At 52.1% G+C, this 21,760-nt stretch overlaps 10 protein-coding genes across 10 annotated transcripts; 4 read left to right on the top strand and 6 right to left on the bottom strand.

Annotated features, from left to right (window-relative positions):
• Positions 1–362: 362 nt before the first annotated feature.
• On the bottom strand, positions 363–2,339 carry PV08_05023 (uncharacterized protein; the record flags this gene model as incomplete). Its single annotated transcript, XM_016379367.1, has 1 exon — positions 363–2,339. One exon carries the CDS (start codon positions 2,337–2,339, stop codon positions 363–365), a length of 1,977 nt encoding a protein of 658 aa, XP_016238044.1.
• Positions 2,340–2,651: 312 nt separating this feature from the next.
• On the bottom strand, positions 2,652–4,352 carry PV08_05022 (threonine ammonia-lyase, biosynthetic; the record flags this gene model as incomplete). Its single annotated transcript, XM_016379366.1, has 1 exon — positions 2,652–4,352. One exon carries the CDS (start codon positions 4,350–4,352, stop codon positions 2,652–2,654), a length of 1,701 nt encoding a protein of 566 aa, XP_016238043.1.
• Positions 4,353–5,131: 779 nt separating this feature from the next.
• PV08_05021 (uncharacterized protein) lies at positions 5,132–5,785 on the top strand (the record flags this gene model as incomplete). Its single annotated transcript, XM_016379365.1, has 1 exon — positions 5,132–5,785. The coding sequence occupies one exon, from the start codon at positions 5,132–5,134 to the stop codon at positions 5,783–5,785; it is 654 nt and encodes a 217-aa protein (XP_016238042.1).
• An 865-nt stretch (positions 5,786–6,650) lies between these two features.
• Positions 6,651–6,968, bottom strand: PV08_05020 (uncharacterized protein; the record flags this gene model as incomplete). Its single annotated transcript, XM_016379364.1, has 1 exon — positions 6,651–6,968. The coding sequence occupies one exon, from the start codon at positions 6,966–6,968 to the stop codon at positions 6,651–6,653; it is 318 nt and encodes a 105-aa protein (XP_016238041.1).
• Positions 6,969–7,355: 387 nt separating this feature from the next.
• Positions 7,356–9,032, bottom strand: PV08_05019 (uncharacterized protein; the record flags this gene model as incomplete). Its single annotated transcript, XM_016379363.1, has 1 exon — positions 7,356–9,032. The coding sequence occupies one exon, from the start codon at positions 9,030–9,032 to the stop codon at positions 7,356–7,358; it is 1,677 nt and encodes a 558-aa protein (XP_016238040.1).
• Positions 9,033–10,047: 1,015 nt separating this feature from the next.
• On the top strand, positions 10,048–12,094 carry PV08_05018 (uncharacterized protein; the record flags this gene model as incomplete). The annotated part of the gene is made up of 7 exons (XM_016379362.1): positions 10,048–10,082; positions 10,173–10,441; positions 10,494–10,516; positions 10,569–10,650; positions 10,751–10,869; positions 10,936–11,858; positions 11,914–12,094. 7 exons carry the CDS (start codon positions 10,048–10,050, stop codon positions 12,092–12,094), a joined length of 1,632 nt encoding a protein of 543 aa, XP_016238039.1.
• Positions 12,095–13,382: 1,288 nt separating this feature from the next.
• PV08_05017 (uncharacterized protein) lies at positions 13,383–14,950 on the top strand (the record flags this gene model as incomplete). The annotated part of the gene is made up of 2 exons (XM_016379361.1): positions 13,383–13,395; positions 13,539–14,950. 2 exons carry the CDS (start codon positions 13,383–13,385, stop codon positions 14,948–14,950), a joined length of 1,425 nt encoding a protein of 474 aa, XP_016238038.1.
• Positions 14,951–15,079: 129 nt separating this feature from the next.
• On the bottom strand, positions 15,080–16,513 carry PV08_05016 (uncharacterized protein; the record flags this gene model as incomplete). The annotated part of the gene is made up of 2 exons (XM_016379360.1): positions 15,080–15,416; positions 15,477–16,513. 2 exons carry the CDS (start codon positions 16,511–16,513, stop codon positions 15,080–15,082), a joined length of 1,374 nt encoding a protein of 457 aa, XP_016238037.1.
• An 818-nt stretch (positions 16,514–17,331) lies between these two features.
• Positions 17,332–18,842, bottom strand: PV08_05015 (uncharacterized protein; the record flags this gene model as incomplete). Its single annotated transcript, XM_016379359.1, has 5 exons — positions 17,332–17,458; positions 17,544–18,017; positions 18,082–18,203; positions 18,270–18,559; positions 18,617–18,842. The coding sequence occupies 5 exons, from the start codon at positions 18,840–18,842 to the stop codon at positions 17,332–17,334; spliced, it is 1,239 nt and encodes a 412-aa protein (XP_016238036.1).
• A 1,671-nt stretch (positions 18,843–20,513) lies between these two features.
• On the top strand, positions 20,514–21,608 carry PV08_05014 (uncharacterized protein; the record flags this gene model as incomplete). Its single annotated transcript, XM_016379358.1, has 1 exon — positions 20,514–21,608. One exon carries the CDS (start codon positions 20,514–20,516, stop codon positions 21,606–21,608), a length of 1,095 nt encoding a protein of 364 aa, XP_016238035.1.
• Between the last annotated feature and the right edge of the window lie 152 nt (positions 21,609–21,760).

The following is a 21,760-nucleotide window of genomic DNA, read 5'->3' as shown; positions in this document are numbered from 1 at the left end:
TCCTTCAAGACTACCAATGGTGTTCGCTCAGGAGGGCGCGTATGTATGTGGTACAGTAACACAACGGCAGAGAGACGGTGGTCGAAGGCTCTGACTAATGCAACTTCCCAAGCGTCATAGCACTGCTTGATTACCTAATACGGGGTATTGAAGGCGTAGCAAAGTTCAACCTCAATCTCATGGGATTCGCAGTAGAGAAGCGCCATCAGCACAATGCGAGAAGACGAAGCCTTTGAGATCCTTCCTAGTATGACGCGGGAAACGTTGTGCGTTGACTCTGTGTCGGTCGAGTCGCCATCGGAGACGCTATCACTCAGTCAAGTCATGGCCTTCTTAGATATGCGAAGTTGGTCCTCGGTGCCTTAGTCGTCGTCGTCGTCGTCATCCTCGTCTAGCTCCAGAGGACTTTGCTTTCCAATGTCTTCAGGACTCGCCGCCCTCCTTTGGCTCAAGCTTCGTTGACGGATTTTCTCTTTGGACCATCTCCCTCTTCGTTCCCCGCGTCTCCTGCTTTCCATTTGTTTGACCGTCTTCACATCAACCTCGGGGTGGATTCTCTTAATATGCTCGTAGAGCCTTCTGCCCGTCGGGAATGGCTTTTGGCCACGTTTACATCCTGCAACTGGGCATATTATAACGTCGGGATGTGCGAGCATGTCGACGTCGACGTCACTAAAATCGACACTTGTGCCTCTCGATGCTGACATTCTCGACCGAGATCGACTCCGGTTTCCTCCACTTGCAACATGGACTTCTTCCAGATGCTGTTGTAGATGCGCAGTCTTCCGAAACGGGACACTGTGCCTGGGGCATGACTCGTGCGGACAAGTATGCGATGCTCCAAATGCTTCTTCGTTTGCTTCTTCGGAGACCTCACTGTCTACGGCAAGATGGGCGATGGAATGTGATTTCTCGACTTCTTTGGCTTCCCCTTCGTGGAAGACACGGAACAGCATATTTTCTCCGAATAAGCGGCCACAACGCTCACTTGCCCTTTCAACCACGGCAGGATCCCAGCCAGTAAGCGACGCCATGCCCACCACGTCACTCCAGTCGCGTAAGCCAAGCTCCGCGAGTGGTCTTGTCTTTCCTGCTGACAACTGGGACATGGAAGAAAAGTTGGACGAATCTCTTGCCGCTGGGGATGGTTTTCCAGAACGACTCCTGTGGAACGTAGATCGAGAGCTGCTTCTGCCGAGACCCGTGCTCTTAGCTCTTTCCTCTGATGTACTCAAAATTTTAACGCTGCTCTTCCTGTACGGCTTCGATGCATAAGGATACCGAGCTTTGTGTAGACCAAGAAGTAAATCATCAAGCTTAGACAAGACATGTCTCGCACTAGGAAGGAAGTACTGCGCGGCCTTGTCATCATCGGCTATGGGAACAGGCTTATCATTAAACAATGTCTGATCGGCATTGCGTTCGGTCTGAAGACCACGCCATTTAGGTTCGGGCGAGTTTGATGCTGAAAATGCTCGGGAGGAGAACATGGGAAACTGAGCATCCTCTGAAGATGACTGCTCTTCTTCCATGTCATGTCCATCACCTTCCGAGCCGTCATTTTCCGTTGTCGCATTGTTACCTTCGAATTCTGATCCAGCTTTTGGTGTGTGGGCTTTGGTATCAGTCTTTAGTTCTGAGGACGTGTTGTCCCATTGGCGTGTCTCCCATCGGTCTCGCGCGATTTTTGTGGCATTTGAGATTAGACATTGTTCGAGATTTGTGCTGGGTCTCGTGTCAACTTCAGACCGAAATGCCATATCAAGTGCCGTCATTGGAAGAAATTCCTCTCTGGGCACCTTGTCGGGAGGCAGGGGCCAAGCAGTCCAACACTTCGGCATAGAGAACACCGTTGTATTCGCATCTTCATGTGCTGAAGCTGTGTCCGCATCGTTGTCCATAGACCCTGCGGGGTTCGCTCGGTCTTTTCCTTCCGTCGTTCGTCGTCGCTTGCGTCCCCTCCCAGACAGTATCGCGACTGACGCTTTCCGTTTGAGGGCGAAAGAATTGACTAGGTGTATTCCCAGATCTCGGCAGTGCATAGCATCTATGCTTTCTGTTATCGTCCTCTCCTCCTCTGTCCATGATTTCCAGGTTGAAGCTGGACCGAAGTACCTGTTCGGGCGCGTAAAGTAAGTTTTAGCATTTTCACCCTGCGCGAATGGCATATCCGCTAGAACTGGTACGAGCCTCTCTGGGGCGGATGGTACATGGATCGTTCGTGCTTCATCCTGCTGTGATCCAGGTGGCTGATTGGATGGTGAAGAAGTTAATTGAGTCTTACTCAATGGCACATTATCCCGGTTTCCTACATCGTCGAGAGCGGTGCTTAGTTCCATGCCTAAGCTGCATAATAGTTTGGTTTGATCGGAGCAGGTGGCTGTGACACCGTCGACACCTCACGTTACCTGTAACGTGAAGTAAAAGGTGTCATATAGACGTGATTGTGTGGGAAATAAAGAAAACATTCGAAGGAATATATATTTCGCGGTCACGTGCGCCGTCTTTCACGGTGTCGAGCATAAGATCTATGGGAACGAAGAGTAGGAAATACCGCACACCTTGCTTTTACTCTCATTAACATCATACGGGTATCATCACTATGTGCATATCCTTTTGTCTTTCCGCCGTTACCATCGAAGCCCAAGAGTTCAACTGCGCAGGAACATCTTGTAGATAGGACTGTCTGTACACTCGGTGAAAGGATATCCTATGTCTTTCAGGAAACCCTCAAGTTCGCCCTTCTCTGACTCTGGACACTGGATGCCGGCAAGAATCTTAGCAACATCGCCACCGTAGTTCCTGTAGTGGAACAAGCTGATGTTTTGACCAGGTCGCATGGTCCGGAGAAATTTGAATAGGGCACCCGGCCGCTCTGGAAACTCAAACATATACAGTCTTTCATCTTTGACATCGGTTCGTCCACCAACAAGATACCGAATGTGGGTTTTGGCCAGCTCATCATCCGATATGTCTCTGGCGGTCATACCTTCTGCCGAGAGCCGAGCGAAGAGAGAATCCAACTCCTTCGCTCTCGCCCCTGCGGACGACACTGAGATACCCATTAAAACGTGTGCTTCATCTTGAGATGAAAGTCGGTAGCCGAATTCCGTCACTGCTTGAGGCAATACCGCTTCGACCAACTGTGCAAATGAGCCTGCCCTTTCGGGAATACTGACAGTCAGTAAAGCCTCTTTCTGCTCACCTAGAGCAGCACGCTCCGCAACAAATCTCAGCCTGTCAAAGTTCATGTTCGCACCACTGGCCACTGCCACCAACTCTCTGCTGGCATCTGCAGAAGGGTTCTGAGAGACCCATTTCTTCAGACCAGCCAGTGACAGTGCACCGGCCGGCTCTAGAACAGACCTCGTGTCCTCGAAGACATCTTTGATAGCGGCACATATCTCATCGGTACTGACTTGCACAACTTCGTCGACCACTTCTTGACATATTCTGAAGGTTTCCTCACCCACGACCTTGACAGCCGCGCCATCCGCAAAGATGCCCACGTCTTTCAGCATCACCCGTTGACCTTGCTTGAGCGATTCAACCATGGCATTGGCTTCGGTTGCTTCGACCCCAATGATCTTGACGTGGGGTGCTATCCGTTTGACATAAACCCCAATGCCTGCGATCAAACCACCACCACCAACACCACAGAAGATAGCCTGTAGCTTTTGCAGCGATGTTTGCCTCAGCAGCTCCATTCCTATGGTGCCCTGTCCGGCAATGACATAAGGATCATCAAATGGTGGTATGTTGGTCAAGCCATATTGCTTTTCCAGGTCGTGACAGTGTTGTTTGGCAGAGTCAAAGTCTGAGCCATGTAACACTACACTCCCGCCCATTCTGCTAACGTTCATGTGTTTGATCGCGGGAGTTCCAGAAGGCATCACGATAGTGGCTGGGATTTTAAGGTGCCTTGCGGAAAAGGCAACACCTTGCGCGTGGTTACCAGCAGAGCAAGCAATGACACCTTTCCAGCTGACCTCTGGCGGAAGATGTGCCATCTTATTGTATGCACCACGCAGCTTGAAAGAGAAGACTGGCAACAGATCCTCTCGTTTCAGGAGGACCTTGCATTCTAGGCGATTGGAGATGTTGACGGCGTGTGTTAGGGGGCTTTCGGACACGACATCGTAGACACGGGACGTTAGAATGAGTCGGAGGTAGTCAGGATAGCCGCTGGGAAGAAGGAAGTCAGGTGGAACATTGTAGGCTGGAGTGTCTGCTCGTTCAGAAGGGGGAGTGGGAGCTGCGGTGTACTCGGTCAAGGCGAAACCTGAATTTCTTCTCGGAGTGGATGGAGTGGGAGTTGTTGTCCCGTTGACTGGTGAGTCTGCGACGGCCATGCTGGACGAGCCAAGGCAGCGCTCTGGTTCTCGACAACTAGGTAACGGGGTTTGGGCACCGAGAGACTGAGGCAATGTTGGGAGCATTTGCAGAATGACTCCGTCGACAAAATTTAATTCTCGAGCTCTCCGCACCCGCACACACCGCCAGGCGAGGGGCAGCAACGGAAATACTGCTGTACCTTCGCTATCACAGCCTATCAGGACCAAGAACTCACAGGGTATCCTACGGATTTTATCGCCCGACGTAGCAGGCGTGTCCTAAGAGAGGACGTCTATGAAGTCGACTGCAGGTTCTGAGGGCCAGGCCGGGTTCAAAGACACAGATGCGACGAGGCTAGCGAAGCTGAGGGTCATTTCGCGTACTTGTACTTAGCGCAGCCTTGTCCTACTCTTCGGCGAACGAGGGGGCTCCATCTACGGCGGCGCTGGAAGAAATACTTGTACCATCGAACCACTCTCTATCATCGCGAAGCTCAATCACGGCGCTTCTTTTCTCTCAAAGAATAGTGCTCGAGCACTTCCACCAAAAAGGGGAAGCACTAAAAGGCGTTCGAGACATTACGAGCCTTTTGAACCATTTCCGACCCCCAAGCAGGCCTGCATATCGACGTCACGACTCTGACGACGAATCTAGAACTGCGAACCCGCAGCGCCTGGTCAATTTCCTGACTCCGTGGAGCAATCAGTTATCGCCAGCAGAGTAGTACTTGATCACACCCTTGGTCAAGCGTTGTTGTAACTTCTACATCCTCGATTGCCCATAGACAACCCAAAAAATGTCGAATCCAAACGCTACCGAGCCTTCTCCTCTCTCGGAGACGACCATACCCAGCAGCTTCGACAACGAATTCTTCGAAGAGTCCCGCTTCCAGAAGTTCTCTCGGAAACTCCGACAAGAGCCTCTAATCCCCATCGGTTGCGCGGCGACATGTTACGCTCTGTACATGGCGACCAAGTCGATCCGGGCCGGCGACCATCACCAGACGAACCGCATGTTCCGGGCGCGTATCTACGCGCAGGGCTTCACGCTGCTGGCTCTGGTGGCCGGAAGCTACTTTTACAAGGACGAGCGGCTCAAGCGCAAGGCCTTTGAGGCCGCGCTGGACGAGAAGAAGACTGCGGAGAAGAGAGAGAAGTGGCTCCGGGAGCTCGAGGCACGAGACGAGGAGGACAGAGCCTGGAGAGACCGCATCGAAAAAGCAAGCGCAGATGCAAGAGCCGGTGTGCAAGATGTCAAGCAGTCGACGGAGAGGTTCCTCGACGAGGGCAAGGACAGTCTCAAACAGCAGATTGCGCCTGAGCAGACAGAGCAGAAGAAGAAGTCGAGCTGGAATATTTGGAGTAGGAGCGTCAAGGACGAGGTTGTGCTTGATGGATGGGGCCCTGGCATGTGGGCGACGAGGACCAGAGATGCATGGAGGAGGTTTTGAGTAGTCTGGAACGCAAGACAAGAAACCCACGGGACGTCGCCCTAGGAGCTGGTGCAGGGCCAGTGGATGTGTATGTACAAAAAGTTCACAGGTTGAAGCGCGGTCACTGCAAATCTCGTCAGAAATGATATCACTACTCTATTGCTATCCTGATGTTGCCCTCTTATTTCCGCCAGATGTAGATAGATCAACCATTTGATGGCCACGTTCTCTGTAACCTCAAGGATGGAAGATGGCCTCGACTTAATGACCACATCCGAACCGACTTCGATACAACGGCCGCGAGTCGTTCGCATTCCTTGTGTCAAAGTTACACCAGGTCCTTCGGTACGTCTGAGCGTTAGCCTCGATCTTGTGGGAGGTGCTGGTGGTGGAAGGTTTCGTGCGCCTCGTGGAGAATGCTGTAATGGTAAACTCGAGGTACCTCTGTCAAGCTCAACTAAATTGAAGCATCGCTGCATTGCACTTCGGTTCGTTCATTCCGATTGATGCCTTGCTTCGCAGGTGCTACTAGCTTCAACTCCAACACTGGCGGGAACCGGACAATCGGAGTGACTGGCCGTGGCTTCGCGGTGATAATGCAGACCTGAACCCCCAACCCTTTGGAAGAGTAATCGACCGTTTAAAGACTGACATTCGTTTTCATGAAAGAATGTTGGAGTGACATATTTCACAATAGCTCGGCGAATCCCACACTGGCGGGTTTCTTGTGCTTTGCCATTCAAAGTCTCGGGCGGATTCTTCAGATGAGAACTCTCTTCATATGAAAGCGCAGTCCATCATCTCAAGAGGTGCAAATCAGTGGAGCGACTCGGCAGAAGCAAAGAATACTCGAGTCTCAAGCACCTGCGTTGTTTCGCCACCTTCATCTCCTCGAGGCCAGCTCATCGATGTACCGTTGCATTCCGTCAAACTCGGCCTTACCCGTCGAGATCAGGTACCGAATCTGCGAAATGTCTTTGACATGTTTGTTGCGCTCGAATTCACCGCGGGCATACGACACCGGCTCCGCGCGTCGGTCCTGTGGTATTTTGTATAGCTTGCGAAGGATCGTGCGCCATAGCCCAAGAACACGTTGACGCTGGATAAAGTGGTCGAAAGAGAGCGGTGGGGGTTTCTTCGTTCGAGGTCGAGGGGTGGCGGTGGCGGCTGGTGAGGCGAGAAGCCGTAGAGACGGGCGCATAGAGGAAGGCTGCTTATGAGGAAGACCGTATTAAGGACTTCGTAGTTCAGAAAGAGTATACGAGACTTTGTCAGATTGTAAAAAAGAACGAGGAGCCCACCTAGTATGGGAGCAACAAAAACTGTTGGTTCATGGACGGGCATTGATCGTTGTTTGCGGTGTTGATCATTCCGCCAATGACATGGCCAACTGCCCGAGGGGCTGCGAAAACGAGGCTGCAGTACGGAGGTTTCTCAGCCTCGTGTTCACCGTGTTGGTTCTAACGAGTACGAGTATTGGGACACGAACTCAGACGAGGTCCCCCTATCGGCGCCTGCAAAAGTTGTGCTTTCAGAACAAACAAGTCATTGTTAGATCTCTACCTACACTAAGAACTTAAAGAGTGCCCTACGGCAACTGCAGAGCATCCTTCAACAACGTCAAAGCACCAAACAGTTGATTGTCATGATATTTCCGTGCGTTGATCTGGAGATTGATCGGCGCGCCCTCAAAGTTCCCTTCTTCCCAAAGCTGCTTGACATGCTGACATGCGTCACTGAGAGGTTTGTAGTCGGACGCATATTGCTCGCCAGCCTCGGCCTTGATCGGCGTAGGGAACACCACGCCAGGGTAGTCGACAAAGTTATACAGCGAGGTGTAGGTCCAGTAGAATGCAGTGTCATGCATCGAGGCGGGGCCTACAAAGCATGGCCCGATAACAACATCGACATCTTGTTTGTTCCAGGCCTTTGCGAAGGCCATGCGGTAGTTGTCCCTTTCATGCCGCATATAGCTGACGGCCGTGGCGGTCTGCATGCCTTCAGGCTCGGCGTCTTTGTAAATCCACGAACTGAGTGACAGTTCCGGCTCTCCCGTGCATGCGATGGCCTCCCTGATTCCCGCGGCGGCATCTGGCCAGTACATGCGTCTGATTTTAGACCAGGCACCAGCAGCATCGTACGGTGTGAAGTCCTTGATCTCAAAAAGATCTGCATACTTGGGATCAGAAAGCTGTTCTTTGGCCCATGCGACAGCTCTCTTGACCGGGGGCTGAGGGTCAATGAAGCCGTCGTGGGAGATGATTCCGATCTTCAACTTCTTGGGTACCTCGGTCTTGAGACCAGTCCATGGGATGGGGATCAATCTTGGATCCTCCAAGTACGGCTTCGCATCAAGGATGACGTTTGTGAAGAACTCCATGTCTCTCATGGTGCGGCACATGGGGCCAATCGAGCACAGAATGTTGAGTTCGGCCGGGAATGGTGCGTGCAGCATGCCGGTCATTGGCAGGGTGTAGGATGTGGGTTTGAATCCATATATGCCACAGAAGGCTGACGGACCACGGATGCTGCCACCGATGTCGGTACCAATCCCCAGTACTGAGCCTTTCAAGGCTATTAAGGCCGCTTCTCCTCCGGTAGAGCCACCACACGAGAGGTTGATGTTGTAGGGGTTCAGAGTACGCCCGTAGAACGAGGTGGTTTCGAGATGCATAATGCCCTGAGGTTGGTTGGTCTTGCAATAAAACACAGCACCGGCCTCGCGGACGATTTGAATCAGGAGCGCATCTTTGTCATCCTTGACAAGCGTAGAAAACTCGCCAGCAGACGAGTAGTGTCCAGCCGTTGGCATGTGCTCCTTGATGCTGACAGGGACACCATGGAGCGGGCCGATGGTTTTTCCGTTCTTCTCGAGGTATTCGTCGAGCTGGGCCGCTCTTTCCAGGGCCTCTGGTTCGAAGAATTGAGTCAGACAGCACGTCAATTGATGTGCGATAGCAGCACGTTTGCAAAAGGCCTTTGCAACAGCCACGGCTGTGAACTTGCGAGTGGCAATCGCTTCAGCGAGACTGACGGCATCGTATTGTTCGGTGATTTGAATCTCCTCGGAGCTTAAAAGTCCACATGTGCTTGGAATCGTGGAGACATCCGTAGGCTTCTTGTCGAAGATCTCTTGCGGTAGATAGTACTCTCGAGGAATCGACTCCTCGAGCGTTCGGAGCAGTGCTGCTCGTTTCTCTTCGAATTCCGGAGTTCCGAGAGGTACAGCTTTTGGCTGAATGATGGGTAGTGGCCGGGCAACCATCTTGAGGGAAAGTGTGCAAGCGTGCTCGAACTGAAGTGTAGAGCAGCAACAATTGCGAGGTAGAGTGTTGCTTTACAGAGAATTCTGGTGAAGCATATGTCTACGGACAGATGAGGGACTGTATCGGTATATCAATATATCGATAATCCAATAGCACGATACGAGAAGCACGTTGCTGATTGCCCGGGTGGGTTACAACAAAGAGCCACAAGTCGATCGCCTCCTGTTGTAGCTATTCCATTATTACACAATTGCTTCACACCGAGCCCTGTTGTATCGCTCAAGTTGGGTCTTGGTTTGTAATAACGATGGCAGTGCTGAGATCTGGTTGGTGTTTCCGAATGCTGGAGGATGTGTTTGCAGTCAACAGACCTCCCAATCCGGGAGGTTGCCAATGCAGCAGTATCTCTTTGAACGCGGAGATCATCGTTCTGAAAGACAGATAGGACTCTGAAAGCGACGAATCGAAGGGATTTCCGCTGACCTTTAGCCCCGTTCGAAGGCTGTCGAACCTTGGCGGAAATGGTGTTGATGAGCCGGAGACGCCACCAGCACCAACACCCAAACTCCCAGCAATAAAACCCAGCTATCCATCGAATCGCGGCTTTTTACGCGCGATAAGGCTATACTGTTTCCGGCTATACGGCGTACTCTGGCCCAGAACCCCAGGACGACTGAATACTCCAAACAGAGGGAGCACGATAGCTGTACACAATCTCAAAGGGGTCGCAGCGGCGGGGAGGAATTATTCCCCTGGGCGAGACACCCTTATCAAGTCCGTGGCTTGGATCTTGCATTTTGTCTCGCGCCGAGGAGCAGGCGACCGCGCGGACCAGGTACCAGGCTCGTGGTTGTCGAACATGGCGTGAGTTTGTCATTGAACCAAGGATGCCGAGAAACGGTATCACAATGCCAGAAGTATAAGTATCTTGATCCAGTCCGTGCCGCCGGCATTCTATTTTCCAAGTCAATCAAGATATTTCTGCTCACAGCGTTCTTTCTCGCCCACCCAAACATGGTTGCTACAGGGGATATGTCGGGGAACGTGCCGTACGTATGCTCGTCGACCACGGCTGCTGGTGTTGAATGGCCCGGTCGACGTATAAGGGTTGATGTCGAGTGCTAACATTGATTCTACAGCGGCACGGTTCATCTGGTCGACTTGGACCATACCATGCACACTCGACACGCGCAGGGAGCCCAACAAGATATCATTCTTGTGCCAACTCCTTCCAAAGATCCCAATGACCCTCTTAATTGGTCCCCCCGAAGAAAGATGATGTCCAGCATTTGTTCGAATCTCTACACATGGTTCACAGGCGTAGCTGTTTCCACTGTCTACTCAGTGCTTGTCCCGCTGTCTGAGAAGAGCGGCGTCTCTGTGGCCACGCTCAACGAAGGGACCGGCTGTAAGTCAAGATTCTCTTGCAAGGTATCTTACTTACTGACTATATCAATCAGATATGTTTCTCTTCCTCGGTTGGGTGAGTGGTGTATGCATTGGCGTGTGAAACTCGACTGACATGAGCTTTTCAGGGTCTCTTGTTTTGGCAGCCCTTTGCTCTAAGGTACGGCAAACGTCCTGCCTACCTCATCTCCATTCTTGGTGGTATCGTAAGTCTGAAAAATGCTAAGAGAGGAGAAAATTAAGCTGACATCCGGCTCAGGGTACAAGCATGTGGAGGTAAGAGCGGACCCATGGTATGTCCTCGGGCGAGGCACTGATTTTGGAAGTGGCTATGTGAAAAGCAATGGTGAATGGATAGCAAGGTGCATTCTCATGGGTTTCTTCATTGCTCCCATCGAGGCTCTTCCCGAGATCTCCGTCACCGATATTGTAAGTGGTGCCTCCCGACACCTCAGTCTGTGGTCTTTATTATACATACTGACCCATGATCTGCAGTACTTCACTCACCAGCGAGGAACGTGGATGGGTGTGTATGCCTTTACACTCGCAGGCAGTAACTATTTCACTCCCGTCATCTGCGGCTTCATCGCCGAATATCAGGGTTGGAGATGGCCGTTCTACTGGGCTTCCATTTTCCTGGGGGTCGTGTTTGTCTTCCTGTTCTTCTTCATGGAAGAGACAAACTACAACCGGAAAACATCTGGAATCGTCTCCGAGGTGGACACGCCTCCACCTGAGTCGACTGAGGCAGCCGATGCTGAGAAGAACCCGAATTCTACCAACTCCAACGCTGTTCCCTCGTTGTCTGAGGACGGAGAGGTCTTCGCTCCCCCAAAGACCTTTACACAGAAACTTGCGCTATGGAATCCAACTCCCGGAAAGAGCATGATTGCCCGGGCCATTCGAAGCCTGAAATATCTTGGTTGGCCCGTCATCTTCTATGCCGGGTTTTCCTATGGTTCCTACCTGATCTGGTTCAACGTCCTCAACGCCACCGCCTCCATCATCTTGAGCGGCGATCCATACAATTTCTCGGCATCAATGGTTGGCCTCAGTTATCTGTCATGTACTATTGGTGTCGTCGTGGGCTCCCTGCTGTCTGGCAAACTGAGCGATTGGTTGACAATCAAGCTCGCGCGTCGCAACAACGGTATCATGGAAGCTGAACACCGCCTATGGCCATTCCTTCTGTGTGTGATTGTCGTGCCTGCGTCTTTGATCCTTTGGGGCGTTGGCGCTGCACATGGCATCCATTGGTTCGGCCTCATATTTGCTCTCGGCACACTCGCATGCACCACCACGTTCGGAGTTACACTTAGCGTCAACTATCTCATTGACAGCTACCACGACATCAGTGGAGATGCGCTGGTGACCGTCATCATCGTTCGCAACACCATGTCTTTCGCCATTAGCTACGGGTAAGTTGTCAAGTCCACCATACGTTTCTTATATATCTCGCTGACAAGCACACAGGATCACGCCGTGGTTGACGAACTTGGGCTACCAAAACTGCTTCATTTCTGCTGCCTTCGTCGGTATGGCAGCATCTTCGGCCTTCTTCATCATGATCAAGTTTGGCAAGATGTTTCGGGTCAAGAGCGCAGCCAGATATTGGGAAATCGTTAGCGAAGAGAAGGCCGCTGAATTCAAATAATCGAGTTGGAGGAAGGTCAGGAATTTTTAGTCTTCTCAGAAGAGCCATCTGTGTGCTGGGTGTATGCCGTCAACACATTCCCAGGTAGGGAACAGTGCCACTGAACCATTCTCCACCACATTTTCAGCCCCGTTAGAGTGTGCAGGGCGTTGATATACATATACCCCTTGTCACATTGTTCGGGGTAAAGATTATCATAATTATGTTCGATGCCTCGCAAGAGTTGACCCAATATCATGAACAAATTCTCATTTGAGATATTCTAGTGTAGAAGACATGCTCATCCACCCACCTCTGCAACTAATAACCCTGTCGCACTCATCCTTGGAGCAGGTCTGGGCCCGGGATAGAATACAGCTACTGGTCATAGGCCGAGCCTCAGCGGCTACTAGTTAGGCTGCGTTCGGCAGGGGACATCGGCGGCGGCACATCTCACGCGGGATCTCTTCATTGTCAAGATACATTCGACTTGACCGACGGGAGACTGCTCGATGGAGATCAACGCCGAGGTCCATTCGCAGCAGCAGCTGCATTGGACACCAGTTAATAAAATGCCCGGGGCTGTGTTGTTTTCACCTTCCCTACGCGGAACAACAGGGACTTGCAGCGTATAGACGTATAAACAAGGCGCCAATGGGTTCCAGAAGAGCCGAGACGAGCATGCTGGCTACCTGAGTGGTTGATCCGAAGGTCCGGGCGGGATTGTAAAGCAGACGGGATTTGCAGGACGACTCGGTACATGACTTAATAGGCGGTGGTGCTTATCTTGAGTTCGTGGCAATCACTTGTATGCATAATGCACTATCTCGATCGTTATCATTGATCGAAGCCTTGGGTGATTGAGGTAGCGGGGGAAGAGCAGCGTGGAAAGCGGTACTTTTCATGTATAAACTCTAAGCGACGAACCTCTTCCGGCTAGGCTGTCTAGGCGCCGCTAGAACGACCCCCCAGCGGCCCATACGCCCGGCCCAGTGAGCGAGCAACAGCGATTACTCCCTACTCTCTAGTACGAGTAGGTAGTAAGTAATTAATAAGTGGCTTTGGCGACCCGAACCCAAGGCCCTTAAAAGTTAAGGGCGCCTTCTGCCTAGTACGAGTAGTTAGATACCCTCATAAACCCCCCATAGACGCCCTATCTTGAATCTCCACCTTACCTCCCTAGGTACCCCCGTGTCCCATACCCACCTTATCTCTCTTCTTTCATTGTCCTCTCCTCCCTCTTCCTTCTGCCGCACTCGTATCTGCCACCATTTCTCGCATTCAGATCTAAACACTCTCACTCTCGAGCATGGGATGTCGACGTGAGCCAATGCGCTTCCGAGGGCATGGGTAACTGCAGCCAACCACCCAGATTGCGAACCAAGACTGGTTGTCAAGTGTGTACGCGAGCCCAATACCAGCGACCCTCCAATCCATTACCTGCTGCTAATAGACATCTTCACAGGCCGGAACCGCAAGAAAAAATGCGACGAAGCTCGCCCCGAGTGTCTGCGATGCAAAACACTCGGACTACGTTGCGAATGGCCTACAGCCGGAGACCTCGTCGATCGGCGTTGTGCATCGACTCGTACACGGCGCTCCGTCTCTCCTCAAGAGCACCTTGAGCCGAAAACAGCAGGCCTTGAGGTCACCTCTGCACACCGAGCACTCTTGGACCCCAGAATCAGTCTTTTCTCGGCCTCAACTACTCATCAGGTGCTCAAGCAGGACCTGAAGCCAGTCATCTCTCGCCATTTCATGGACATATATTATGGACTACTGATCTTACCGAACTGCCACCCAGAATACTACTGGGGATGGATCAAAGAGATCCAGGAACTCATGGTCCAGCATGAGAGCCTCCAGTACTCAGTCCTTGCGAACGCTGCATCCCACATCCACTTTATTGATGACTCTTCTACGATGCAAGAGCTCGCCCTTACCTATTATTCGCAGGCGTTAAGGGGTCTTTCGGAACTCTTGGTGAAGGCCTCTCAGGTGGAGAACCACAACGGCCTATTGATGACGGTCATGCTACTCTATCTTCATGGCTGCCTGGGAAGGGGCACGTACACTGACATTCCGCGCCATGTCGACGCGGCCATTCGAATTCTTACTCTCCGCCTACTAGAAAGTCCAAAAGGGATCAGCCGCCCCTTCGACCGATTGGCGGTGGAGAGTGTCCTCTATCAGATCTTCCTTGCCACGACAGGCTCATGGTCCAATCCCACGGAGATCGAAGATCGCTTCGATACCAAATTCTGGACCCAAGCAGAACAACTATTGTCTCGATCAACGCTATTTCCAGATCGTTCAATTAGCTACAATAGTCCGGTGTTAGGCATTCCTTTTGCTCTTTTCAAGTTGGCCTTGTCCATTAAAACCCTGTACCAGAACCCGGTCGGCCCAGATACTCAAACCCTGGAAGAATATAAAGCCGAGCTGGAATACTGGGAGTGCGCACTTCTCTGCGATCGGGACGTCGATGCCATCGGTGGCGACGAAGAACCCAACTGCGCACCTCAAATCTACAAGGACGCCGCCTTTCTCTACATTCTGAATGCTTCTATGCTCCTTGAGCAGTTGATGCAAGGACATCATGCGCCAGGTCCACCTCGTGCCCATGACGTTGAGAGCTGGCAAGTTGGCAAGGCTCGCGAAATCCTCAAGCTACACCGCAACGATGGCCATTGGGCAAGATGCTACATTGGCAACTGGCCCATTTACACTCTGGGATTTTTCATGAGCACACCCGAGGACATTGATCTGGTACGAAATGAGTTGCGAAGGAGATGGAACTGTATGCAATTCGGCCAGATCGGTCGCTTCGCGACAGATCTCGAAAATACCTGGGCTAAGCGAGGATATGGAAACTGATTCAAGGAAAAATGCAGATCGGAAAAAATGTTTCCGCCTACTTCATTAATGAATACCTTGTCCTCAGGACACAACACACACCCTAGACCCTGGCTACCACGACAATGTGGTCAAACCTATCAACCTGACTCACAGGCGGTTTCGTTTACACCTATTACAAGCCCGAATCCGACATTGACGACATTCGAAGATGTAGTGAGGCAGATTGTGGAAACATTCCTCACATCTGTGGGATCCTGCAATGTATCTCCAGCTAGTATGCTGGCAGTTGTGTCCTGTCCTAAGCATCTCAGTTGCATCTGCAACTCTGTTTCTACGAATCGGATCGGCAACATCCATGTGAGGAAGGTCACGATCGACAATCGCATTCGCTCGCGCGAGCAGCCGCTCCTCGTTCCACTGCGGACAGGTACAATGCTTCCATCGCTCACCACACAGGTAGCAAAACTCAGCACCACATCGGCATCTAGGAAAAGTTAGCAGGTCTTGTTCCATGCAATGGAAGAAACGTGCGGTGACCACTCACGTCATGTGATTGCAGCCAACCTCAAGCTCGACGAGGCGACGACATGAGTAGCAACGCTGCCATCCATTCTCAGTCGCAGCTGCCAATATCTCTTGCAGAGTTGTATCCTCCGGACAGTCTCCATAATGAGCACCATCCTTGCAGATGGCACATGTCTCTGTCAGGCACTGTGGACAAGTTGCTACGTCGCCTGCGATGGAGTCGCTGGGGATGAAGGCTGAACAGGTTTTGCGAAAACAATAAGTTCTATTCGTCGTTTCGAATTCGATCCTTGCCCTCCCGAAGCGGTCCAAGAGTTCTTTGGTGAGAAATATCCGCGCGTCGTCCAAAGGGATGGGTTCCTTGCAGCATCGAGGCGGGAACAACGACTCGTCTCGGGTAGACAGATCGAACAATTCCTGCAGGCACTGCTTGCAATAGGCGTGAGAACATTCATTTTCCATGACCTCACATTGTTTCTTGGGTTCGCGGCAAGCTTCACAGACTATCTCCCGAGACATGAAATTTCGAGAAGACGCTTGGACTGAGCTTTCTCCCGCACTTGAACCTTCTTCGACGTTTGATCCGGTATTTTGAAGACACGCACCACCAGTATCTGCATCACCGTCATCATCAAACATGTACATCCCAGCGAGTTTCGACAGGATTTTGTCATTTATTTCTCCAGAGCTGGAACCACCACATTGATTGGCATGTGTGACATTGCTCATTCCACCCATCCGGCGGGCCAAGTTACGGTCTCCAACTGCGATCTCTTCTTGCTGCATTGATTGTGCAATCACTGGACCATCGATTCTGACTGCCGTAGCAATGCTCTGAGACATGTGCCTATCGGCGATAAGTCGTTTCGTGGACAGGAGGTTTGATTCCATCAGGGACAGCGCCAACTGAGAATCATCGAGGTCGGCGTCGACGCGTTGTTTGCCCTTGGCTCTGCTTCGAATGTCTTCCACATCTTCCAGTTGCAACCGAAGGATGAGGTCGGCGGTATCAAAGTCGACATCATCGTCGAAGGGCCAGGTGATGGATTGTAGCATTTTTGTGTTGGCTTGCAAAAGAGGGGGGGGGGGGAGAGAGAGAGAGATGCGTATGAGGTAAAAAGCGGTGAAATATTTCAGCCTTGCGTAGATGCATTTATTTGTATCTTGTTTCATGGAGGGCCAGGCACTTTGGGTCAAGTTTCGTTGTTTAAAATTCTGTAGGTTCCCGATACCAAGATACGTTTGTACCAATTATCTTACAAAGGGTGTATGTACATCAGATTTCTGGACTGCTTTTATCTTTTTCTCACGGAACCTGCGGCTCCGCGCATGGGATGGACGGAGGGCAGCGACACGAGACGACCGTTTCCGGACGGGCTATACAGAACGAACGAAATCTTGACTTGAAGTCCAACCTCGATGATCGCCCGGTAGGGAGATCAATTTCCATCTCTTGCCACTCGCCAAAACTTAAGTTGGTGGTGACCAGTGCCGCCAGTACCACCGGCAGGAGTAGTCTGGACAGGATAGCGAGCCACGATGTGACGTGAAACGAATGAGCGGCCGGCTACCCACTTAGGAAAAATCCACACGATAATGTCACTTTTTGGTCGATCGATGGATTCTGGCGGTGCAAGGTTTGCGTTTCAACAAGCCCGCTGCTGGCAGCACGTCTGCCGGAGCCAGATAAAGTTCACCGTCATCTCTGTCGGACGTGCAAGATGCACGGTCATTGTCAGTAAAAAGCGGTCCGTAAACCCGGGTTTGCCTCTGGGACAGACTGTATAAATCCGTCGTCGACATGGCAGGTGGATCACAGGGGAGGCACCGTGGCAAAAGGCGGTGTCAAGAATAGGAGAGAGTGGGAGGAGGAGCTAATCAAACTTACTTTTAAAATCCTCCATCTGTTCCAGACCAACGCTGAAGCCGAACCTGACGAGCTCGGCCATGAAGTACTGCCTTTCGGGGTGTCCCTGAGCGGCAGCGGCGCCAGTCAAGAGACTAGAAATCTGGGTTAAAACGATACTCATTCCGTTCTGGAGTCTCGATTGTTCCGGTGCAGAGGGCTGACGGGAGGAGGACTCACATCCAGAGATAGATGTATGGTATGCCGCGCCAACAGGAGATGTCCTGTGAATGTAAAAGGGCGCCCAGTTGGCGAGAATCTCCCTGGTTGTCCGCACCGTCGAATGACGTCCGACGGGTTGTGGTGCGGAGGTATATTGCCGCTGCCAATCGGCACGCCTCGAACACAACAGGTGGTAATTCCACCCTTGCCGTTGCAGCGGAGTAGTCAAGCTCATCTGGAAGACTGTAGGGGTCATCTGGTGTAACATGATCTCTAGTGGCTAGAAAACAAGCAGTGAGGAGATCGGTCAACGAGTCGGGAACGTCGACGTAAATCCGCCGCAGTGCACTGAAGCTCTCGGAAAGCATCAGAGGCGAGCTGCGGTAGTAGACCGCGTCTTGGGCACCAGAAGCGCGAGTCAAAGCCGGTCTCTCCATCGATACAAAGCTCGGTACAGCTCCGGGGGAACAGGCGGCAAGGATGAGATCGCACCTGCGAACGAGTGTCAGAAGAACGTCACAAGCCCGAGGAAGAAAACCTAAGCAAAGCAACATACGAAATGATGGCTGAAGCAATCGGGTCCATGTTATGCTCTAGGTTCGTTGGGCCATAGTGTAGGTCTACGAGGCGAGAGAGGCCGTTCAAGTGAACTCTGACGGCACGATCCCCCCGAATCAACTATCATAATATTAGAGTCGTTTAGCTTGTGTTCAACTGGAAGGGACATGCCTCAAATGAGAGAACCAGTAGAACTGCACTTATGAGATTGCTCGGAGGGAGGGCACCCGTCCCCTGGATCCAGCGTTGTATCTGATGGAGCGCCTTTGCTTTGGCACAGGCACACACCGGGACGTTCTCACGAAGAAACTTGATCGCTGTGAGGTGGCCGAGATTTACCAATCGAGTCGTGAACAAGGTCAATTCGTCGAATGAATTCTGCTCAAATGTGGCTTTCAGTTTTGAGGCACGATCCATTGCCCTTGTGCTGTTCGCAGCTCGAAGTAACGTAAGCGGCTTCGAGAGAAATGTGGTATCTGCAAAGAGACCTCTCCGTCACCTATTGTACTGAACGTTGCCCGCTGGAGACTCACATGCTTCCATGATAGATACCAGCTTGTGAAACTCGGCTTGACCCAACGATGGCGGATTCGAGCCACCGACTTGCCAACCGGGCAAGGTTAGAGGGAGTTTGAAGCCACCTTCCTGGTCCGCTATAGCTTCTCTCGCGTCTGGCGCTAGAGTTCCACAGGCTGACAACGGATCTTGCCTCCTCTCGTATGATGAGACAACTGGCCTCGCAAGCTTGGAATGCTGCATCGATAGGGGAAGCCCAGAGCCGTGTTGCAGGTTGGGGCCACAAATCCTTCTAGCCTCGGAAACCAGAGGAAGTTGCAAGTTCTCGATCGTTTGGTCATGTTGGCTTCTGCGGGCAGAAAACCGGGCCTGAGAGCTGGTCGTAACATCCACAAGAGACTTTTCGTAATCTAGTTATTGTGAGTAGGCGATATGCAGACGATTCCCGGAGGCCTGACTTCTGATGGCGTCAAATCTCTGCTTGCGACGCAGATTTTTCATCACCTGAGATCGTACCTGCGCCTTTCGATCTTGACAGAGGTCATCAAGCCCACTTTGCGAACTGGACAAGTTGATGAATGTGAACTGTTCATCCATAGACATCCTTGTGGTCGGTTGATGCCGGGTGTGGCATAAAAGCTAGTCTCGACTTCCTAGATACTTCTACGGCAGGGCGAGGAGGAGAGTGGCGATGATATACTACCTGCTTCTTCATGGCGGTACAGGTTCAATGCAACTCAATTCAATTTTGAAGCTGTCGTCCCCCAGATCAACTTACTAATAACTTGAACTATGTCCAAAACCCAATGTGGTCTGCGCTTTGTAATCCAAGTGTGGCCTTGAGATCAGGCTTTTGCTCGGCTTCGGAGGGCCAATGATCTCCCCGCGGGTGGTTTCTCTTCAGCTTCAGAAGGCTGAGAACACCACCTACGGCACTGTTAAGGTGACCACAAGCACATGGCACCACGCCTGTTGAGGCGCCAGTAACTCTTCGTTTCATGTGCACTGTGTGTCAGATCACTGCATCATCGGCGGCTGGCTGCTTCCTCAATGGGCTTCTGAACCCAGAGCCACAAATCGCATTTGCCTTGCTGCTACAGAAGGGTGGCCAAAAGGGAGATCTGATGCCGTGTATCTACAAGGAGTCAGAGGCCGAGGGGGGAGCGTGACAAGGCGACCGTCCAGTCTGATGGAGCCGATAAGGACAATGCCATGGGCCATGATGGAGGGAGACGCACGGCTTGGGTTAAACCCGACAGCGCACGGGTGTAAACAAAGAGCCAGATGGTGGCCCGAGCGCAGGGTCGGAGAGGAGTCGGCAGTGACAACAGGAGTACGGAGTGCAGTAGTCGAGTAGTAGAGTAGATAGAGGGGAGAGGAGGGAGCAAAAGGACAGAGACTCATCTCCTCGTACCACACGAATATTACTCATTGGCATCAGGCTCCTGAGGCGCGTTCGGCGAATGTCGTGAGCTCCGTGGGCACCAGACTGCCTGTTTTCTCCGAGGCTCACCAGGCTCTTGTGGTGTTGCTGCGCTGCAGTTGGCTGATCAGCGAGCAGAAGAAAACAATCGAAGGAGCAACAAGCTGAACAGAGGGACGCAGAGGACACAGCCACCGACCAGGCCCCTTGACGACGAGAAGATCCTGTGACGCCATAAGGCTTCAGGCTCCAGACTCCAGACTCCAGCCAGAAGCACCTGAGGCTCTGATCGTTCGTCCTCGTCTTCGATGTGGCAGCTGAACACAAACCTTGTCGGCTGATGCCATTCGAAACACTTCGACTCCAATTTAAATCTCCCTCTATTGCCTTCTGTTCCTGGTCCCTTTCTCCCTCTTCCTGCACCTCACCGTTATCCACAATAGGAACAAGAACAAAAGCAATTACAACATCCAACCCATGTCGCCGTAGCCATGTCTCACAATGACGACTACGCTCCACGGTCTCGTCGGGATCACTCTCGCTACGATCAGGACCCGGGAACACGATATCCTGATGACGACTACCCAGACACCCGCAAATCCGGTACCCACCGTCCTCGCTATGAACAATCTCCCCCTCCTTACGCCTCGGATGCGACTCGCCGGCGGGAGGACATCGACCCTCGAGACATTGAACCACGAGACGCAGACAAGAAAAAACACAGAGATTACCCCAGTGAAAGAGACGGCGATATGAAGAAGGCTCCAAAGTCCAACACTGCTGAACCAAGACGACATAGTCCTCGTAATGACGACGACGACGGAGATTCTGCGACGCGCCGTCACCGCGACCCTGATGCTGGCTATGGTCGCTCTCGTGGCTATCGAGCCCCTCTCCCACGCCACGAGTCGCATGCAAACGATGGGGATGATCTGAAAGCCAGATCTGCGAAGCCCAGGAGAAGAGATGACTACGACGACTTCGACCCAGCTCCTCCTCGTCGCGCACAAACATACCGAGAGCCGGATCGTAAGCGCCGCGATGACGCCTACGATGAACCTCCTCGCCGTCGCTACCGCAGTCCAGACGATAGAGATAGACACTCCGACCCTGATCGGAGCTCTGCAAGACACCGAAGAGACGATGACCGATATGATGATCGCCGGTACCGCAGTGGCGCCGGAGGTCATTCACGCCGTGACGATGGCTACGCTTCGGACAGAGACCACAAACGTTCTGACCGCGACAAGGGCAAGGACCGGTACTATCGCGATCGTGATCGTGATCGTGACCGTGACCGTGACCGTGACCGTGACCGTGACCGTGACCGTGACCGTGACCGTGACCGTGACCGTGACCGTGACCGTGACCGCGACCGCGATAGAGACCGAGACCGAGATCGAGATCGAGACAGGCGACACTATGATTCCCGCGACCGGAGCCGAGACCGCGATGGTCGAAGCAAGAAGAAGGGATTTTCCTTTGACGATATTGGCGGCCTCGTTGAACAAGGTCAGAAACACTACAAGACCGTCGCACCGCTTGTTACGAGCATCGCCAAGATGTATCTCGACAACAAGAAATAACGGCGGTAGACAGTACTTGTATCTTGGAGTAAGGCATTGAAGAACCAGACGACAGACGGTGCTGCAAGCAAGGACGGGATGGCGGGTTCCCTCTCTTCAACGACAATATCACTCCGATATGTAATACTACTACATCTCATCTTCTCAGGATT

The sequence above is a fragment of the Exophiala spinifera genome, assembly GCF_000836115.1.
Source record: "Exophiala spinifera strain CBS 89968 unplaced genomic scaffold supercont1.3, whole genome shotgun sequence".
In the NCBI taxonomy this organism is placed as follows: Eukaryota; Fungi; Ascomycota; class Eurotiomycetes; order Chaetothyriales; family Herpotrichiellaceae; genus Exophiala; species Exophiala spinifera.
This window is presented reverse-complemented; position numbering and strand designations above follow the sequence as displayed.